Genomic DNA, 21,825 nt, shown 5'->3' with positions numbered 1-21,825 from the left:
GCAGCTGTACAATAGAAGCAAGTGCGATTTTCTAAATTCCAATCTTGCAAAAACCGCACTCTGTGATCTGCAGACATTGTCAGGCCTACGATGATTGTGTATAGCTACTCATACAAACAGCCAGGCAACCAATAATACCTCAGTTTCCCGCAGAAACATTGCCGTTAGCAAAAATCAAGTAAGCGACATTTCCATCCTGTACTTCTTACAGTAAAATTACCCGTTTGGTTCACGCTTTATATTTACCAAGGTTCACGCTTTATTTTTACGGTGGCGCGGAATTATATCTGCGCGGACTATAGATTTCCACGATAGACTTCCGAGCCTTTGCGGTACGATAGACTTCCACAATAAACGTACCTATACGGTATCAGTAGAGTACTGGGAGATAGAGAGTGGTTGTGAAAAAGAAGATCAGAATTTTCGGGATGATATGCAGTATATGATTAAAAATTGTTGTCATCGAGGTAACTACAGTGTGCGACTGCTTATCGTATATAAAGCCAACTGTGAGCACTAATTGTGTACTTGTCACTGCACAGTGTGAACATTTATCCTTCACATCATCTCGCAGTTCCCTTCCCCAGTTCACGGTAGCCTACCATGGCTGAATCTGGTCAACCTCTGCGCCTCTCTCTTACAGCTTCTCTATCTTTCTCTCTTGCTCGCTCAGTTTTATATCATGTTTGCCTGAAACGTACATGTAATAGAGCATTTATTACTCATAAATGCACTCGAACGAACACCATTTGCATTTCTGGCCCTCTAACGGCAAGTGGATGGGGCAATATTGTTCGCGCACAACAGTAGTAGGTCGAAAGGAGTTTGCACTGTCACCCACCAGTAGACTTGTACAAATGTAAGCCACAACGCATTTGCAAGATAGCAAAATCCGGACATGCATGTCCCACACAGAAGCATTTCTTTAACAGTGGACTCGTCCACGCATTAGAGCTAGTGACGTCATTTAAAAAAGCCGTGCCAATGAAGGACGGCGAACGCGTGCTCACGAAGCAGTCTTGTCACGTGATTGTCTGTGGGAATCCACAGCAAGGTCTTCGTATAAGGGACAGGAGGGCACCGTGACAGACGAGAGACCGTACACCAAAATATAAACCAAGCGCAACAGAAGCGCACTGCAAGTGCGCAGCGTTATCTCTTTCTTTCTTTAAAGCATACAATACACTGTGCGATCTGCAAAATATCGTAAATATTCGCGCGCGTTCGCACCCTTCTACACAGCGGGTTGTCCCTATGAAGCACAAGTAATGAATAAGGAAAGAGAACAAAAAATAACGTATTGAGACGATAAGCTTCGTGCGGCGATTCTGCTGCGCGCGTCGTGCGTATGCATCGGCGTAGATACGGGAGGAAGTGCAACCGCTCACTCTTCGTGTCGGGTGTACCTCTTCTTCTCGATCGGGGTCGATATTTCGGTCACGTACTCGACGGCGTGACCGGAACGCCCAGAGATCGGCACTCTTCGTCCCCATGAACGCAGGCAATCGACGCTGCTCCATTAACAAAACCGAAAGATAAAGAGAGAGGTCTTCTATATGCGGGAAATGCACTAGATATAGGACGCGCTATTTTCTCAGCCTAGTCTGCCGCAGAGCCCCTTTTTCTTCCAAATCTCAAATGCCTATTTATTTCTTAATGGAATGGCTGACAGCCAGTAATGTGAAGCGGACGCAACGAAACAGTCGCGCACCTTCTCTGTGACTCCATCCACTTCAACAGCGAAAGAGCGACCCTCTGAGGCACCCTATAGGACAGCCGAACAACCATCTTGACAGAGAACAAAATCTTGTGGCCCTGGCCTACCGGTCAGCACCCCGTGCTACGTCGAAGGCATTGTTGCGATTCCTGCAAGCAACTAGACTAGGAGACAAACTGTGACTGTGCGCGTACAGCGTTGGTTCCTACAGTGCTCGGATAGAGCTCCAGTCACATAATCCTTTTCCCAACCGCCACCAACGCTTGTTCTTCTCTTTCACTCTTTTACACCCCCTCTTCCCCTTCCCGCGCAGGGGGTAGCAAACCGGAGCCTTCTTATGGTGAACTGCTCTCTCTTTCCTTCATCCTTTCTCTCCTTAACACTTCTTTGTCTTTCTCTCCTACCCATCTCCGCTTTGTGGCGTTTACGAACTACATGCCCTGCGATTCAGCACGTCATGAAATTGAGACCGTTTACAGCGAGAAATATCCCCCTTTCGGTTATTGCGCAAGTTCATGTAGGCGCATATGGCGGAAAGAATTGTGTGCGGAAGTAAACATCTGAAAAAAGTCTCGAGACGGTCTGACTTGACCGTGACTAGGCACAAAAACAAGCAACAGCGTTATGATATAAATAGTTTTTTTTTTTCCGCATATACCAACGAAACACTGCAATCAGGCCGTGCACACTTCAGCACCACGTATTATCAGAGTGTGCTATATTAATATTGGACCCTTAAGTTTATCTTACTTGCGCGTGAATATGCTGAGTTTGAGTGACAACCGCCGAAACAAGCTTGCTTGCTCCCATACACAGCGACATGACTTTGGAGCTGAGAGTAAATCGGGTATCTTCGTGTGACTTTGGCGAATTAACCCATGTAATTAACGTGCTTATTACTGTTTTGTTCCTCGTCATTCATAAACATGACGAGCTGCTAGAGAGTCGTTGGCTATTTTCATCCATTTTTACCAAATGCCACTCGTATACTTATCTCGAAAAACAATACCGTCTCACAATAAACAGTAACGAGAGATGCGAAGTGACAATATTTTACTACACGCTGCGCGTACATAGACACGACAAATTGTTGCGCGATACGTTAGTACACCTAAAAAAAGACATTATAGAAAGCTAATATTCCAAAGTCACAGAGGAGGGCATCAGTGGCAGAGCCGGACAGGCACCATAAGCCGTATGAATTATGCGGACGTACTTCTCTCGTCAACTTTAGTTACTGTAGCAGTGACCAAATAAACGCGACTTCCAACCGTACGTGAGCGAATGGGCACTGAAAAGGAGTCCGTATAGTAACCTTAGACCACAATGCGTGCAATCGCGTAACAACAGCGGTGCCCCTCAAAACGAAAGGTCGAGCACAGGCGGTTTCTCAGGCGATGGAAAGTCGTCACGATGCACCTGAAAGCAACGAAGAGGCGTTCTTAGCCTGCGACTGGTCAGCGCACGCTCGCAAGCACGCCGATCTGCTCATTGCTGTCCGCATCCGCGTGCAGTCTGAACAGCCCGAACATGGAGGAAGGAGCCCGAAAGATGGACGCCGTGTGCCGCGCATGCGCAGTGAGGAGGAGGTGCGCCTCGTTCACTCACCCGGTGCGCGTGGTGGTGCATGGGAGGCAGGGTGGCCGACTTGGGCTTCTCGTAGATGGGCGCCATGTGGTAGTCGTCCGGGGACGACGCCGCCGACGTCGACGCCCAGCCGTTGTCTGCGCAAACGAAAACATCGCGGGACAAACATCAGCAACGGGCATGGCGACTGAGAGCAGACACATGTTGTTGCCGCCTTGAAAAAGACAAGACCGCCTGCCGAAAGATTGACTTGAGCGATAGCTCGTGTTCAAGAACTTTTAACCTCTTCAAGCTTCATTTTTTGCCGAACTTCTACGTCAGTGGATTGTAACCCAATGAAGATAGAAGAGCACACAAACGCCAGGGGGCGCGAGTGTCATTCATTGTCAGACACATTTGAAGGTAACCACCAATTTTCCCTTTGCTTAGTTACTGACTTCATCTAGTGTGGTACAGGTTTCACTATGGGCTTATTCCATGTCTGTAAACAGAGGTACGCTCCGTCGACATACTGGCGGTCTTTGTAGCTACGTGGAGGTGCATAGGCTCCGCCCAATCCAAAGCTCGCAACCACACTCTATGATCACGTTCTGTGCCAGTTGTCCAGTGGGCATAGAGGGTGGTGGCGAGCTTCAGGTTGGTAGAGACTATGCACAGCGACGTTGCTGTCAGGAACCCTCCACTACAGAGTCTCTCAAAATCACATCGTAGTTTTGAGACGCTGAACTCTAACAGTTTACTATTATTAGGGAGTTTTCGAATAGTGACCCCACGGTCGTTTTGGGGCCCCAAAGAAATCGCGTCGAGGCCACTGCACATGCGCGAGACCCAAACTGGGTTTCGGTTTTGCGTCGGGAACATTATTTCTCGAGCTTACCGGGAGCCCCGAAGCGTGCCCCAAAAGCTTTGCGTCAGACAAACGTGACGGCGCCCACTGAATTGACGGCTCTTGGCCAACAATACTAGAGTGACATAGTCTAGAACAGTAAGGGGTGTCCAAATCACCGCAGACACTACTCGAAAACTCCCTATTATTATTATTATTATTATTATTATTATTATTATTATTATTATTATTATTATTATTATTATTATTATTATTATTATTATTATTATTATTATTATTATTATTATTATTATTATTATTATTATTATTATATTCTTACTCCCGAAGCTCACCTCTCGGAACTCTTACGTTCTACAAACTTCGAAACTTTCCACCACATACCGGAAGAAGCAGACGCACCTGTGGCGCACCTTCGGCTATCCATCGACTGCAATGGAAAGATGCAGCATGCCCTTGGCGCAGTAAGAAAATTTCTGTTGTGCTCGTTCACGGCACCTCGGGCCAAGTGCTCCATAGGAACACTTGCGCTAGCCGCAGTCGAAAACAAAAACAAAAACAAGAAGAGTGTAGGAAAACGTGAACCACGGAAGCTTCAAAGCGGTGCTACGAGTGCGACTGCGGTTAGCGTTTTGCCGGTACTTCCGTCGCTCTATGCGCTTTCTCGGTAGCGCAAAAAAAAAAAAACGGTGTATTCATAACTCGTCCACGACGGTGCGACTGAGCGACGCTCACGTAAGCTATTTCTCCTCCTCTTTCTGCTGTCAGATCCCGTGACGAATTAGAGAAAACCCCGGAACCTTCCTCGAGGACCAGGTGGCATAATCTTTCGGGCGAGCGCTCCGCGAAGCTCGCCACGACACTTCCATTCAGTGACGCGGCGCCCGACAGCACCTGCCGGCATCCGTAAGGCCGCCATCACAAGGACTTCCGTCACCCGCGCTCTAAGCCTTCATCCGTTTCGTTCCTGCATCTTTACCGCACGCCCCGACTAAAGGGAGCTCTATTAGTGGCATTGTCAGCGGTAAAAGCGTGTCGCACAGAGCGGGCCTTGTGTATGCATAAGCTGAACGTCCTTCTTTTGAAAAGAGCGTATTACGCGCGCCTATTGACTGGACGCCTCGAATGAGTCCATGGCGAAGCACGTGTCGGACTTGTCGCGACTGCGCCGTCCTCTTCCACCGTCCAATCGAAGTTCGATGCACCCGAGGGGCAGCGTTTCCTTTGTTTCGGAGGATTGTCAACGAATCGCTGTCCATGTTTTAACACATACTTGACTTGGTACTAGCTACGTGACTGGGAGCTTCATTTTTTTTTACATGATAAGGCGTCACAAAGTCGTAAGCAACAATTCAAAGCTCAACTGAGGCTTGGTATACGCAAAAATTGACGTAGAGCAGACTTGAAGGTCTAAATATAAGTATTTTGGTAACCAATAACAGAAATTGCTTGGTCTTTTTTGCGTTTTACCGGGATCTCTTCACTTCTACACTTTAGCTATAGACTAAAATATCCCACCACCCTTACATGCCTCCCTCTACTTCATTCGTTGCACTAAGACAATAGTGTCTAACAGCATAACGGCTCCATCAATCGATTCGTTCCCTTTATTTCCTTCATTATTTGGAAGACAGGCCAGTTCTGCTCAAATTCAGAGTCCCTCCGTATACTGTGTCTCGGCCAACGTGCTATTAAACGCAATGTGCTGTAAAAGCTGCAGTTTTTTAGGGGCGAAGCTCCTTAAAGTGGTACCCGTTCGTTTCTCGTAGTCGTAGTCGTAGTCGTAGTCGTAGTGTGTAACCAGTGTTACATTTTGACCTGAAAGGTAGTGCCGGTGGGAGATTTCTCTTATGCTTTATTGAACAATAAAAAGTTCGTGGCGTGCGCGATAAGTAAAAGCCAAATGCTCCTATCTCTCATTCCTCCTTAGCAGCCATTGGTATGTACATTGAGCACTATCTGTCAAGAAAGGGTTGCTACGTTATACTCGCTGGGTGTAACTAGAAAGGTTTAGCGAGCATTGGGCCGCAGTGCCATGAATACAGTGAACAAGTATATACCATGAACTCGAGGTGGTTAAAGGTGGGAAATAGACACGAAGCGCAAGCCGTAAGAAAGTGTGCGTGTGCCTCTTCTCGTTCAGTCCTTGGAATGTCCGCTGGATGGCAGTGCTTCTATATGAAGAATATACGATGAAAAGATGCGAGAAGGTGGTACTTGGAGTGTTGAATAGGTGGACTAACGGACACACAGACATATGCATGGACGAACGCAGGGACGAACACACGAACAGACACACGCACGCACGGGCAAATGGACGCATGGACGGTCACTGAGACGGACGCATGGACGGACGGAAGCAAGAACGAATGGATGGACGAATGCTGCGCCCCACTCTCCATCATTCACTCCGTCGATATGCTACCATTTTTAAAAAAAATCCTGGCATTATGTCCGAAAGCTGACAGGGTGAATAACGCATTCGCTTAAGACGAATCCATCATGCAATCGATATTCGTCTTTTCTTTCTTAAGAGTCCGTTTTACAGCGACAGATGTAAAATCACAACAACAGTCGCGTTCGCGGTAATTGTGTACCACCACCACCGGTGCCCGCAACCACTATAGTGCAAAAATCGAAACGAAATATGAGTAAATAAATAAAAAAACACCAAGGGCACAAAAAAATCGAAAACCGGTCCCCTGCTTTCTAGCCCAGTATTATACCACTGAGCTGTCCCGGTGTTTGGAACTCTGCTTCAAACTGATCATAAGCAGGATTCATGTCAGGAAAGGAATCGCATTATGTGTGTAATAAGGCGTTTTTAACAGCCAATGGACAACCAGGCGTAAAAAGATGCGAATTGCGCAACTAGTGGGTCGTAGAGCTCTACAACCTATTACAATGGGGTTTATTCATTTTCTAAGTCTTCATCTTCGCCAGTCACGCCATAAAAAAAAACTGCACAAATTTTTTTGCAAGTGTGTATGGGGTACCACGCTTATATGAAGAACGACGAAAGATGTTATAGTAATGCCTGCCTATACTGCACAAAAAATTACGATGATTTGTGGCGTAGTGGGTACCCTACAAGCGTGTTTGTGACAGTTACCCAAATAGCGATTTAAGAAGGCTCTGAAGGGCCACTCTTCCAGCTTTTGCTGTGACTGCGCTGCGTGTTCCGCGCAGGCCTGGCAATTATTGACCCCTTCCCTCCCTCCAACAGCTCAGTGATAGATATGTGGGGTTTCACGTCCCAAAACCACCATATGATTATGAGAGGCGCCGTAGTGGAGGGCTAGGGAAATTTCGACCACCTAGGGTTCTTTAACGTGTTCCCAAATCTGAGCACACGGGCCTACAACATTTCCGCCTCCATCGGAAATGCAGCCGCCGCAGCCGGTATTCGATCCCGCGACCTGCGGGTCAGTAGCCGAGTACCTTAGCCACTAGACCACCGCGGCGGGGCTCCAACAGCTCTGTGCTCCTAACGATCCAGGAGACTGCGGAAAACCACTGCCTCCATGATCGGCTCATCTTTCACCAAGAGACCATCCCGTGTGATTTCATGTGGTATGACGACACGGCCTAGACCCATCTGTGACGCCATGACGACGTCATCTCAAGGAAATTATTTTGCGCATCCCTCGTGTTGCGTCCGCCGTTGCCGGACCCCTGACGGCCCAGTCCCGCGTTTGGTGAGGCATCTAGGGCCTTCAACCAAGTAAACGAGTTGGACAAGCGTTTCAAGAGCTGAGTAAATCGTGGCGCTCGCAAACCTCGATACGGAGGTCAGTGCGGTCATCGTTGACGGACTGGTCGTCATCCGTCCAGTCTGCCGCTGCGCAGGTAAACATAAAAAAGAAGTATGTGACGTTCCTGCCATGACATCTCCGTGGATATTAAAACCCCACGTTAGAAATGTTGTAAGCTGTCTAGTAATCGCGCACGCATGAAAAGGTGGGAAACACTATACTTGGACCCATTCCCTCATGTACACATATGCACTTCGCACGAACAAACATGCTGAGTTTGCAGACGTGGTACCGAGTCAAGTTTATATAGCCACTTTAACTACAGAATCTCCATCGTTTCACGTGTCTAGAGAGAGACTACAGGGCATTCGATCGCGATAAAGCGTTTACCATTGGCTCCTTCTTTGAAGATATTATAACGTTTTTTTTTTTTTTACGTAAGGAAGAGAGGAGGAACACACGACTAGCTAAAATGAAATAAATTACACAGCAATTCAAGCTATAGTAAGGCGCATGTACCCACCACCACACAACAAATTAAATAGAAACCAGACATACAAATACCCTAACGTAGCTCTCTTTCCGGCTCTGTCACTCTGATCTATATTTGACAGACAAGTGCAAGCTTTGCGACACAGGGCAACCCTGGCCCAGGTACTATGAGAGTGCTCGAGCCCAAACGCAGAAAAAACATAATTAGGCAGTTTCGAACCGTAGGGCGCGCTGGGAGTAGACTTTGCTGAACTACGCATTAGAGCAACTGTGGTCCTCTGCCCCTGCCTAGTGGTCGATATTTCTAGTGGTCGAAAATCGAAATTTCGAAACCTCTGGTGGTCGAAATTTCCGGATCCCTCCACTAGAGTGTCTCTCATAATCATATGGTGGTTTTGGGACGTTAAACCTTACATACTAACCAACCCTGCCGAGTCATCCGCCATGAACCCAAGGGCTCACGGCCGATGCCTAGGCACGGGCTAAGGACCATCCCAAGTAAACTTCGCTGAACAATTCTTAATAAAGTTCTTTCTTTTTCTTATCCTACAAATGGCAGTGGCTGATTGACCTCTATGCGTAGAAGATGCTTAAAACCGTATGGCGAGATGTAAGTGCTCTCTAAAATCGCACGAGCGGGTCATGGGAGGCGGGCCAAAACACAGACGTCATCGCAGATGCTAGGGCACGACAGCAGCGTGTCCGCTAACTTCGCGCAGAATGCAAGGACGACGGACATCTGTCGCGCCACCGCATCCCTACGTTCAACGCCTTCCGACCCTTACCTCTCTCCCTCACTTCCTCCATTCCTCCTCCCTTGCACTCCATCTCATCTCCCTCGAGTCTCGATGGAGATCTCGGCGACATCTCCGCAGCTTGCACGCCGCCGATATGCACGTCTGACGCGCGCTCGAAGTGCGCCTTGAAAGAGGGGGGCCCTCACTTCCGACGTGATGTCTCAACAAAACGCGTCGAGAGAACGAGAGGAAAGAGGAAATAGACACGGTCGTATACAAATGCCGGATGTGAATCGGGGAAGCGAGCTCCGTCCGTCACGACGTGTAGCCTCGAGCGACGGCGACAACGACGACAGTGGACGCGAGGCGTCTCGGTTTGTGCCCGTTCGACACCGATCCACTCCGCTTACCGTACTTACTCGCGTACAGTCAGCGCTTCTTTATCGACAAGTTTTACTTGCGTTCGGAATACGCACAAGTCGAGCCTATAGTGTTTACCTTAGCCACTTTATAGTGCTACTACGAATGCTGTTTTAGATCATTAGGAACTGGAGCATGTTATTTCACTACAATCCGCAAGTAGTGCACGCACTTCTCAGCAACGCACCAGATAACAGAGACCGAATGGCGCTGGCTAGACAACTGTGAGAACCGAATACAGAGAGCAGCGGAAGCTGCGGAAACATTGCGTGGTGCAACGATGTGGGGCGAGTGGCAAGCGCAAAAGCGAATTGGAGCGATGTTGTAGCAATCTGTGGACTAAGCACATTTTTAGCCCATTTTAGTGTAGCCCTCCCCCTTTTTTTTTTTGTTTAACACGAAAGTGTTTTATACCGAAGTAAATTATGGCTCAGCTGACTTACTTTCGTCACTGAAGTGACGTTGAAAATATATATACCAACTAATAGACTGCGAAGAAAACAACCAAAATGCAAGCATTCATCGCGCGGAATCGAACCAGTAACCTCTTGATTCTCAGCGCGCGGCACTCACCACTGCGTCACGGAGCGTACGTTGTCTGGATGGCCCACGGCAAGCTATTTATGAACACTATAACCCATTCAGCGGTCCTCAGAGCTTCAAAATTTTAGCACGTTTTCATCATCAGTGGTGAGACGGCGAGACGGCTTGGTGGGCTCCCGTTTGGCGTGCTCTAAAAGGTCGTCGCCTCTACGGAGCGTAGCCTCTACCGCGCGCGCGCGCATCAGACTCGTATTTCGGGAGAAGACGAAGGTCACTTCGCACGCTGCCGCGGCCGCGTTTACGAAAGGAGCACGCTGCTGACAAACGACGCAAGAAGAATTGTGACAGTTCGCGCTTGTTCTGTGTATACTTGTGCGCTCGTTTCGTGCGTCTTTGTTTTTGTTCGAAGAGCGCGCCTTAAGTGTCGAGCTGTGACAGTTGTTAGTGTGCGCTCGTCCTGTGTGTGCTAATTTCGTGCGCGCTTTCTGCTTGAGGTGTGCGCTGCAAGTTCCAAGCTGGTTGCCGTTCCTAACGTGACTTTTTCATTTGTTGTTGTTGCTAAAACAATGCAGAATAAACGCTCAACTACATCTGTAAATACACGTTTCACTTTCGTGTTATACCAATTGCTATATAGGGGGATCAGCCACGTTTTTTTTTTAGGGGCGAAGCTCCTTAGGGCGTGGGCTGTGCGTCCCCTGTAGCCTGTATGTAGCCACCTCTAGTTTAGTTCTTGCAGTGTTCACTAGATGGCGGTACCGTCCCCTGTATGTAGCCACCTCTAGTTTAGTTCTTGCAGGGTTCACTAGATGGCGGTACCGTCTCCTGTATGTAGCCACCTCTCGTTTAGTTCTTGTAGTGTTTACTAGATGGTGGTACTTGTAGCTGATGATGAAAAGATGCAAGATGTTATAAACTAGAAAGCGGTACTTGTAGTTGATGAAAGACGCGAGATCTTATAAAATAGGAATGATGTCACATATGGCGCGTGTCATTGGTTGAAGGCAATCGTTCGATTTAGTGCGGCGACGTACGCTAGGGGGAGCGATGTAATAAAATCGAGTGGGCAAAATGTACAGAAGATTCATGGTTTACCAGGTTTACCTCCGGAGCTTCGCCCACTCATCATCATTCACTTCGTGGATATGGCGGAATTTTTTTTTCACGTTGACTGAAAGTAGCGGGTGCGGGCTATGGACACGGGAATGGATTATACACGAGTATATTCGGTACGAAGAGTCCGTGAGTCGGGCTTCTTGCAAACCACGACGCAGAAGAAGGGACCCCAGCAGCAATCGGATGTTCGTTTTGGAGAAGCTCGCTCGTAAGGAATGCACCCCTGGGCGCACTAACGATCGTATGAGGAAGCGGCAGTTCGGTTATATGCATGCATTTCGCACGCGGCCCTGTGCAGTCGCTCCTTCTTAACTTGATGAGTGAACACTTGACGTGCGAGCGGTGTATGGTGGTACGTAACGTTCGCTACATCGTGGGCAGGTGCATGACAGCTCTAAGACGACAAGCTGTCAGCACCTTCGCGTGGCGCATACTGTTGACCCGCTTCTGAAATCGTTAATGAGATGGTTCCTAAAGGAAGTGCACCCGCTTTTCATGCTTGTTCGACAGTGCGACTTCAGTGACAGTTAGCACTGCATAGAATAATGGCGTCACTCATTTCGCCTTTTGCACGCAGTTACGCTCTTCCTGTTCTACTTCAAGCGTGAGACGATGTCACCTCAACTAATCATGCACAGTGTACTTCTACTCCTATTTATAACTAAGATGGCTGACTTAAATGACTGTATAAACGCGAAATTTAACCATCGGAGTCTCGAGGCGTCGGGGACGAGTGATGTCAAAAAAGTATCATGAGACAACGTCACCATATGAAGGCACGATGACGTCAAAGAGGAGCGTCACGCTCTCGGTGACGTACGTCGCCGAAAGTGTTACGTCATTATAAAGTCATCAGTGCTTAACGCCACATCATGAAGCCGTCTTGTGATATCGTAGTTTTGTCAAAGGGGGTCCGATTATGGAGGCAATGCTAAACTGGGTGAGGTACCTGCTATCTCGGAGGCAGTGAAAAACCTTGTTAGGAGCAGAAAGTTTTCATACAGTGGTAGGGCGCCCCGCCGCGGTGGTCTAGTGGCTAAGGTACTCGGCTGCTGACCCGCAGGGCGCGGGTTCAAATCCCGGCTGCGGCGGCTGCATTTCCGATGGAGGCGGAAATGTTGTAGGCCCGTGTGCTCAGATTTGGGTGCACGTTAAAGAACCCCAGGTGGTCTAAATTCCTGGAGCCCTTCACTACGGCGTCTCTCATAATCATATAGTGGTTTTGGGACGTTAAACCCCACATATCAATCAATCAATCAATCAATACAGTGGTAGGGCGGTATCAGTAAATCGGCAGAGAAAAGAAAGAAGATGTAAAAAGAAAACAATGAAAAATGACAAAAAGAAGTAAGATGCATGGCTTCCGCCTTCGTGTCGTCTTGAGTGAATGCACCAGAAACCTTGGGAGTTTTTATTGAGAACATTTGTAGTGCTGATGTCATAAGTAAGGGCGTATGTTAAAATCGGCTTTAATTCGTGGGGTCTTACGTCCCAAAACTACGATATGATTACGAGAGACGCCGTAGTGGAGGGCTCCGGAAGTTCTGACCATCCACGTGTCCTCTTGAAGCGCTCTGTACACGGGCCTCTACCATTTTGCCTTCATCGAATTGCGACCATCGTGACCGGAATGAAACCCTGGACACTTCAGGTCAGCAGCGTAGCCCCTGATCCACCAAGGTGAACTGAATTCGGCTTTATAAAGCACCTTACGCAAGAGGATATTCGGCAAACGTGGCACGGCCTCGGGATTCCAGCGTATATATCTCTGAGCTACGTTTCTCACGCGGACCTCACTGCCATTCTTGTATATCTCAAATCGTTCGCGTCTGGGGCCGAATGGACAAAGCCGTTTCGTTTCGCGAACATTGATCTGCCACCTTCGATACGGTGTCGGCTGTTCACGTGCTGCATTGGTAACCAGGGCGGCTGCACCCGTTATTTAGGACATACGAATGGAGTTATTGATATTATCGTGGATTTTTATTCTCATCTAATGTCTTCCTCGGTGGCACCGCATAAACGAATGCGACGCCCTTCGCGATACGGCGGTTTCGATAGCGCGGAAAATTTGCATTTGCGGCCACGTTCAAGAGGACGCCGCCGCAAAGTGTGTATACGTATCATTTGTTCTAAAACGGATTTCGCGACAGTTTTTATCTCGGATTATAAACAAGTTCACTTCTGCGGCCAAACAACTTTTCATTTTTGTTCTCCACCGCCTGATTATTTTTTCATATATGCCAACGATCCTTTCCTCTCTTATTCTGCAGCCGCGAGAGCGGCTGTATCAGAAGCAGCAATGGATGCACCTAGCAGCGCACCTTTCATGCGGCTACCCGGCGTGTTACTTGTGACGTAATCCTGCTTTCTATCTACGACAGTCCCACAGAAATCCACGGAATAGCGGAAAGGTTTCCATCGAAAGAAAGAAAGAAAGAAAGAAAGAAAGAAAGAAAGAAAGAAAGAAAGAAAGAAAGAAAGAAAGAAAGAAAGAAAGAAAGAAAGAAAGAAAGAAAGAAAGAAAGAAAGAAAGAAGCGTTCGATGCCGTACATGAGTGCATCGAGAATGGCCGGCAACCCACACATTGGTGTCACCCAATTTCTCCTTATCGCTGCCTTCGCAGACTTCGGGAGAAGAAGCCAGCAGAACAGTCGCGAGGAAAGCAGAGAGAAAGAAGCGAAATAAACGTACACAAACGTTCCAACAACCTACCTGCCGGCAACAAAAAAAAACCGAAAAAAAAAGACACGTCTTTCAGTTCAAAGAGAGGAGGTAGAGAGAGAGAGAGAGAGAGAGAGAGAGAAAAGAGGATGGAGAAGGAGGAACGTTTGTGACGTGCGCTGACGATTGCTACGAGCGGGCTTCTATTTACAGCGAGGACTTGAATGTCGCCTATTTGCATCGCGGCTACGCCAGGAATGTTGTCCCTCGTGTCTAAATGCAGTGAGCCGGAACGCGGATGAGGAGCTATCGCGGTTACCCGCACCCGCGAACATGCTGAAGTGTTCGACGAATGCCGTTACGTACTGTACATATACGCACCGCATCGGTCAACGAGACTCGGGAAATTCGAGGCGTTGTGCAGCAGCAGCTTTCTTTCTCTTACATGTCACATCGTGCATTCTTCAAGCAACACAGTGGCTTTTCCGACTTTGTTTTCTTTATTTGTTTGTCTCTTCCTTTATTGAGCGAACATTTTATGTGTTGCATATCACGACGATGGCAGCATTCTGCGCGAAACACCCGACGGTCGCATAAGCATCAGAGATGTGCGGGTGTATATGAAAATATGACCGTCACAGCAGCGCTAGTCAGATGCGCATTTGTATGCGCCGTTTATTTCTACATTTACTTCCATCTTATCACTTCTTTTCTCTCTCTCTTTCTCTCCCTTAATGTTTCGCGCTAACCTCCCCTCTTTATCAATTTTTATAAGTGTTCTGCCTGTGTTATGAAAAGCGACGACAGCGTAGACATCATGGACCCTTAAAATCCTAGACAGATCAAAAAAGAATAATATATAGCAGCTGAGGCACACATATAGGCCTGTGCAAAAAAGCTACGAGGAAGGGGGTGGGATATGCCTCATACATGGACATAGGGGTGGGCGCTTCGACAAAATTTCGCAATTCCCTCCCCCCCCCCCCCTACTGACGGGGATCTCTGAGCACGCCTAGAGCACGCACACGCCATGCTTCGCTATCCCCCATTTTCTCCACTATAGAAGAAAGCCTCGTAACTTTTCTATTGCGTCATACCATTGTAGCTGTTATAGTGGTACAACTTCGCACGGTGTGTGTAATGGGAAATAGCGCCAACTACGATGCCTCGAGTTCGATACAGTTTGTTACATAATCTCCAGGTGTAGCTGTTTGCTCGCAATTTCCAAGCACGCGGCCGCTGGTAAAACAAAGCGCTTCTATAAGTGAAACAACAAAAGTGACGGGAACCCTCACTTCGACGCATATATTGCTATTATCGCGGTGAAACAATGTCAGTTTTTCATTCAAACAAGAAACATCGAGCACACGAAGGCACCAACTGCACCAGCTTGGTGTAAGGACAGGAATAGACCACACCTTCTCTCGTATTTAGTCGCTACCCGTTTTGTGTGTGCGCACTTTTACTGAATACGTCACAGTGCACTAAGTCCTGCACCGTAATCGGAAACTGCAGGGCGGGCACACCATTCGGCAAAAATCGGAGGCCTAATATGTTTACCAGCATCGTTTTTCTTTTTTTTTAGCGTCACATACCTTGAAAATTTCCTACTTTTTTTTTCTAATCAAGGCCATCACCATGTCACAGTGCAAGTGACATGTGGTCCGCGCCGCCCGTTTCGAAGAATAAATAAATAAGAAAACAAGTAGAATAGGAAATCTGCTGCTCAAATTCAAACGAGGCTGAAAAATATATTATCCGTCCCGCAGGTCTTAACCAAGCCCGTCAAGATTCCACGATGCCTTCGTTGAGTTTTGGCGCAAGAAATCAAAGGCTCTTATCACGTCGGCAAATAACACCACCTCTTAAGAATGTTCAGGCAGCCACTGTTCACGCGAAATAAAAAAGAAAGAGGCCAGCTTGCACCCGACGACCACAATTTTATTACTCTTGGAGGGAAAAGGAAGTTCACTGCTGATTCGCGTCGGCAAATAATGTGCCAATCGAAAAGCGGTGCCGCCTGTGACAGAGTCGCGAAAATTAAAAGCAATGGCGGCCTGCGTAATTTTTTTTTCTGGTCTCTCAAACGCAAACAAGAAGACAGCTCAATACTCACGAACCTGAGGAATTCAATCTGCAATACAAACATGAAATATGGCGACTTACCGCTTGGAACGGCATATAGTCATGGAGAATATGCACACGTACGCACGCGCGCACACACACATACACACACCAGGGGCACAGACAGACATAATTTTTCAGGGACGGTAATACAGTGGAGGTAGCTGTTACTAAATATGATGTATTATTATGTGCGCCTAATATACACACGCAAAATAAAAAAGTTGGGTGGGGTTTACCCTGCAAGGCCCCTCCTTACCCCCCCCCCCCCTCCCTTCTTCTTTTTTGTAGGCCAGTGACGTACACCCATGGGTTGTGGGGACGAGGGAGCGGCTCTCTGCTATGATGAAATTTACGCTAATGAAAACGACCAGTGCAACATACTGGGAGCTAGTAAGAGTACTTCATAAAAAACAAAAAAAACAACGATGCAAAAAAAGAACAAAGCAAATCTCCTTGGCAGGAGCAAAGTCAGCTCGAGGACTTCATAACATTCCGCACACACTGTCCCGCGTCTTGTAATTGAAAAAGGAACTGCTCTCGGGCATACGCCGTGCCTTTGCTTTGCCGCTCGTCACTCTATTTGCCTGTGCGCAAAGAAATCCTCAGAATGCGCGGAAAAGGAACGTTACAGTTCGTTTCGCCCGTTTTACAACACTTTTTTGCTCCGTCGCGCCGTATTCGCTGCTTTTGCCGCGCGAAGTTTTATAGAATCGGCGAATAAAGCGAGCCTTCTCTTCTGTAAAGTGGCGAGCGGGAAGAAAGAGTGGGAAATGACTCGGGGTTCAAGAAATGCCGCTTTCGAGGATAGAGAATTTGAGAAGGAAGAGGAAAGGGGGTGATAAAAAAGTGGTTCGCGAAATCCTGTGCCATGGCAGAGCTTCTCGACGCGCGCGGTGTTTTCATCGAAGCCGGCACATGGTAAATGTAACGAAGCAAATCGAATACCGACTCGACCTTTTACTTTATTTCATTTTTCGTTACAGGGCGCTCTCGATGGGCAGTAATTGTTTCTCGCCGCCATCGTCGTCCTCATAAGGGGCAGCGATGAGAGAAGGAGGTTGAGGAGGAGTCAGAGGGGGAAGAAGTGAGGGGAGGGGGTGATGGTGGTCGGGCAGATTATCGCGTGGCGCCACTTTCTTCCGCGCGTGTGTGCGTAGCCGTCATTTCCCGACGTCTCGCCCAGATTGCTCGGAGCTGAGTCCTCTTCCTGTCACGATATCCCTTCAGGGCTCATTCAGCACTCGAGTCGGCTTTGGTACCACTGGTTTATTATTTTTTCCATCCGTTTCGATCCTGGGAAATGGACACCTTGTATACAGAAAATTAGACTTATTGTGAACGCAGTAGGGCTTTCCTTGTTGGGGGCGTTTTATTCTTTTGTTTGTTTGTTTGTTTGTTTGTTTGTTTGTTTGTTGCTTTCATTTTCTGATTGTGGTTAGTTTTTCAGACTGGTTCGAAGCCACTTCTTACGGAACATCTATATAGGTGCAATTAGTGTGCAGCCTTCGACACTCCAACGTGAACTACAACGCTAAACAATAGCTCCACTGCAAAGGGAAAATAAAAAAAAACATAGCGAAAGTTCCGGCAGCTTCGCATTAGCTGGGTTAAGCCTGACAAAAGTGCAGAAATGGGCAGCCTATATTTTTGTATTTCTTAGGTTTTCTCTTTCTTTATTCATCTTTGTTATTTTTATGCCTTTTTTCTCCTTTTCTTTCTAATTATTTATATTTTTATCCCATTTTTTCCCTTATTTTTATCTCTCTCGCTATTCATCGCTTGCCCCCTCTTTTTTCCCAGATCGCCCGGACGTCAGATCACCCGGTCTAGACTTTCGGCTTCGCAAGCCACCCAGAAGGCCCTCCACGACAGCCGTCATGTCGAAATTCGCTTCTCACCCGGTTCTCTCGTTCTCCTGTGGTGCCCAGTTCGCCGAGTTGGATTATCAGAGAAATTGTTACCCCGGGTACATGGGCCCTTGCCGTATCGTCCACCGGGCAACGAACGTCACCTACCAGATCATTCCTGCTTCTGTGGCCACTCTGCCTACAATCCCGTGCAGTGATGTAGTGCACCTCAGTAGGTAGTGCACCCTGCCACCTGCCTGCTAAAGAGCGTAATTGATGTGCACCGAAACGGCGCTTTTACCTACTGTGGGTAATGAATGCTACGTAACTGACATATCAGCGATCAGACATTCTGCACACAGAAGACGACGAAGGAAAGTGCTGGTATTATTCGTGCAAAAAAAAATTCCAACGAACACAAGAGCATTGTTTAACCATGCTGATTCTTAATCAAGGTAATGAATAATTGTCTTATCTGAACGAGTGACAAGCAACTATTGCACTCCTTTCATTCTGCCTACGGTGTCTTTTCTTTTTTCTTTCTTTTTTCTGGTGGGTGGTTTCGATATTGGAAAAAAAATCTTACTTAATTAAGTCATCGATTCTTGGCCGATCCCCCTGAGTGGGTACGAGCCATGTCTGTGGAATCATCATCATCATCATCATCGTCTGTTCGCGTGCTGTCCTTCATCTTGGTCGATGCTACACGCATCGGTGTAAATACTGCTTGTAAATAGTCACGCATCGTGTCGTTTTCACGTAACAATATTCATACCTGGTAGCGCCTGCTTCACTCCAGACGGCGACGATAGAACACTCCAGCTTCGCACTAACAGACAACCCGGACCCTTAAATTGCTGCGCGTTTAAAAAATAATGTGGTCAAGACAAATGTGGGAAGCTGCGAAGTATCAGAACCATGCAGATCAATATCGCAAACTGCTGATCAAAACCTGCGCTATTAGTTAGAAATTGTGGTAATGGCACACGTATCGAGGCTGTATAAACGCATGTGTGTAATGGAGTATTTCAATGATTCAACGGGCTATTGCACGCTACATGGCGGAGTTTTGTAGCAGTGTGTATATATACTTTTAATGAAGAAACGAGGAGCCTCGGTGCCTAATCGAGGGCTCACTGAAGCGAGCTATCAACGATGTCACAGATGTTGCGGCCCCAGTGAAAGATTATATTGATGAATACTTAGTATATTCGTCCCTGATAAAATATAAACCTAAGCTTATCCAGATTGACGCAAAATGATCATTTTTCGCTCGCATACAGTGAGCCCCGCATAGTATTGCTACACGATCACACCTGTAAACATGCGACAGCCTGGTGCGAATAACTACCCAGGGGTCATTTGCGTTAGGGCTGTCCACAGCTTGCGACATTCGTCCACGTGTTCAAAACTTGCAGCGCAGTGTCGCATTTCCATGGCGTTTCACTTCACTGCAAACTTCCTTCAAGCAAGGTCGACCTTCTGATCGACGTATAGATTGAAGTTCCCACACCAGCTTCGACAGACTTCCTTCCTCAAGCCAAGAGCTACAACCGATCTAAAAAAAAATGAAAAGAAAAGAAAGCGCCGATGGAGGAACTGGACGCACACCCCGGTCATGCACGGCTCTCAAACGCACGACTGGATGCACGCTCCATTTCTCCGAACTTTCTTTCGCACGGATTCGAAGAGTCTGGGAAACTTCAGGCGAGCATGCACCAGTGGCGAAAGCAAGCGCGCGCATTTTCTTTGCCTGAATACGCGTTTCTCCGGCGTGCACGACACGCGCCACTGTGTACGCATAATGTGCGTAAACGCGTAGGATGCGCCTATACGAACGTGAACGATGCTGTAGCGGCCGATGTTCTTCCGCCCCTACACCGTGCATAAGCAGCGTATACCAGCGTGCGCGCTTAACGGAAGCGAAAGTGCGCCGCCGCTAGCTTCGCCTAACGTGGACGGTCGCGCTCGAGAGCCGATGCCGCAGGGACTCGCGCTATTTGGTGTCTCGCCTGCGTGAACTCGCGAGAAGGAGCTCGATCGTGTCCTCATCGTGGGAGGCGTGCAGATGGACACCGTCGCGGGCTCTATGTATGCCCTCTTCTCTCTCACTCAAATAAGTGCAACAAACGAGTGCAGTGCTGCCAAAGTTCTTACTAAGACAGTCCGATGTATAAACATACAAGGTCTTGTGGAATGTAGAATCTGTTTCTTAGCTAGGTCAATGTACTGTTCACACCAAACTCACACATAGAACTTCATTGTGCTTCGCAGAGGCAGTCAGGAGCAAAGCTAATAGAAACGTTGGTCCGAAGGCCACATGACCACAAAGTAAAGGATAGTATGCAGAAACAAAGCCACGAAGCTTTAAATATCTTCTGTCACACAGGTCCTAAAGTTTACTTAACAGTGCGAATCCCGCAAAAGAAGTCAAGCTGGAAAGTCACAACTACAATATAATCAATTAGTTCGTTGAACTAACGTTTTGTGACACTACAGGGGCCAATACACGTGTAAACGTTTTGATACACGTTAAATATCGATGACCTAATGATGGTGACGTTTCGAATGAAAGCAACGAAATGGGGAAGCAAGACGCTATAGTTTTCAAAAAGTGATTTCCCATTTGCCGATACACATTGAACGAGTCCCGTTCCTTGCTTTAAATACTGTGAGCATCGCACTAGCGAACAAAGACACGGACAGTATGGGGAAGACGTACACAGCGCCAGCCATGCTCTAAATACCCTCTTTTAAACCCTGCTTGACCGGCGGGCCGCACCTAACTGTAATAGCAAGGAGCATGTGCGGTGAAACAAAGCATACATCTGCCTAACCAGGTCCGTGCGATGTAGCTAACCTAACGCTCAATCATCCTCCAGCAGTTATGAGTTCAGGCTTTCGTGCAGAAGGACAATTGTCTCGCGCGTTTCCCGCCCATAATGGAACATCGAGACTGGCGATTCAGCGAAGAAAAGCGTTCGTGGGGCTTAAATTGAAAGTGTATCCTGCCAAACTTTTTATTCTGGTTAGTGTTACCAAAGTATAAAAGGACCATGCATGGCGTTACTTAGTGGCTGACATGACCCTCGGCCTTCAACTGCACTGCGCGGCACTGAGCACGAGACGGCGCACACGCTAGATGCACGGTATTAAAAGCTACCGATAGCTGCAGGGCGAGGCAGCGCGATTGCGATCAGGATTTTACTCCAGATGTCAAGACGACTTTCTGCTTCAGCGAGGGCACTGCTGCTGCTTCCTTTTATTACGACGCGTTTCCGAAGGAGCAGCCGTCTGTGTCGAAGGTCATCACATAAAGTGAAGGCTCCCAACGAGCAACAGCAACAGCAAAGCAGATTCATATTTAATTCAAATTTCGAAGTTGAGCGTTTTGACACAGCGCACCGCTTTAAAAGGGATGATATCGTGGTGTAGCTGTTTGGTATAAATTTACACGCTTATGGAGTGTTTTTATATCTTTTTTTAAGATTCTAGAATAGATATGTACCAAATCGGTCTGGCATTACACCCCCATGGAAACGCGACCGGCGTGGCGTACGAATATAGGTAATACGTATGAGAACGAACAGTCGCAGTTCGCTTTAAGCTACTGACGTTGTTCGGAGAATACGTACCGGCAAATACGTCCTCCAGAGGAAGGTGGCAAACGTGGCGGAAAGCTTGGGGAATCCACCAAGGAAACCAAAACTAACGAGGAATATTGATTCCGCCGGGTGCGAAAGACATTACTGGCACAAAATTTCTTCCTCCTACATTATATTCCTTCGAAACTGCGGTACCATGACGAAAACGTCTAGCCCATTCTCCGGCTCATAATTACGCTGTGCCCAATGAAACGTAACACCGCCATTCATCATTCATGAGTGAAATTGGTCAGGGTGAAATGTACAGTTAGCCCGCATATTATTGTCATAGCAACTATGCGGACACTACAGACAAATTCACTTCGCCGCC

At 47.5% G+C, this 21,825-nt stretch overlaps 2 protein-coding genes across 2 annotated transcripts in view; one reads left to right on the top strand and one right to left on the bottom strand.

Moving 5' to 3' along the window:
- LOC142803797 (uncharacterized) overlaps positions 1 to 20,504 on the top strand; it is a 34,121-nt gene extending 13,617 nt beyond the window's left edge. Inside the window, exon 2 of the mRNA XM_075889875.1 lies at positions 17,804 to 20,504. Within this exon, the coding sequence (XP_075745990.1) occupies positions 17,804 to 18,090 (287 nt within the window). The 3' untranslated portion in view covers positions 18,091 to 20,504. The remainder of the gene's footprint in view (positions 1 to 17,803) is intronic.
- LOC119182883 (pleckstrin homology domain-containing family G member 5) overlaps positions 1 to 21,825 on the bottom strand; it is a 759,199-nt gene that overhangs the window by 645,473 nt on the left and 91,901 nt on the right. Inside the window, exon 4 of the mRNA XM_075889871.1 lies at positions 3,326 to 3,441. Within this exon, the coding sequence (XP_075745986.1) occupies positions 3,326 to 3,441 (116 nt within the window). The remainder of the gene's footprint in view (positions 1 to 3,325; positions 3,442 to 21,825) is intronic.

This window comes from Rhipicephalus microplus, chromosome 3, assembly GCF_043290135.1.
Source record: "Rhipicephalus microplus isolate Deutch F79 chromosome 3, USDA_Rmic, whole genome shotgun sequence".
Taxonomy (NCBI): Eukaryota; Metazoa; Arthropoda; class Arachnida; order Ixodida; family Ixodidae; genus Rhipicephalus; species Rhipicephalus microplus.
This window is presented reverse-complemented; position numbering and strand designations above follow the sequence as displayed.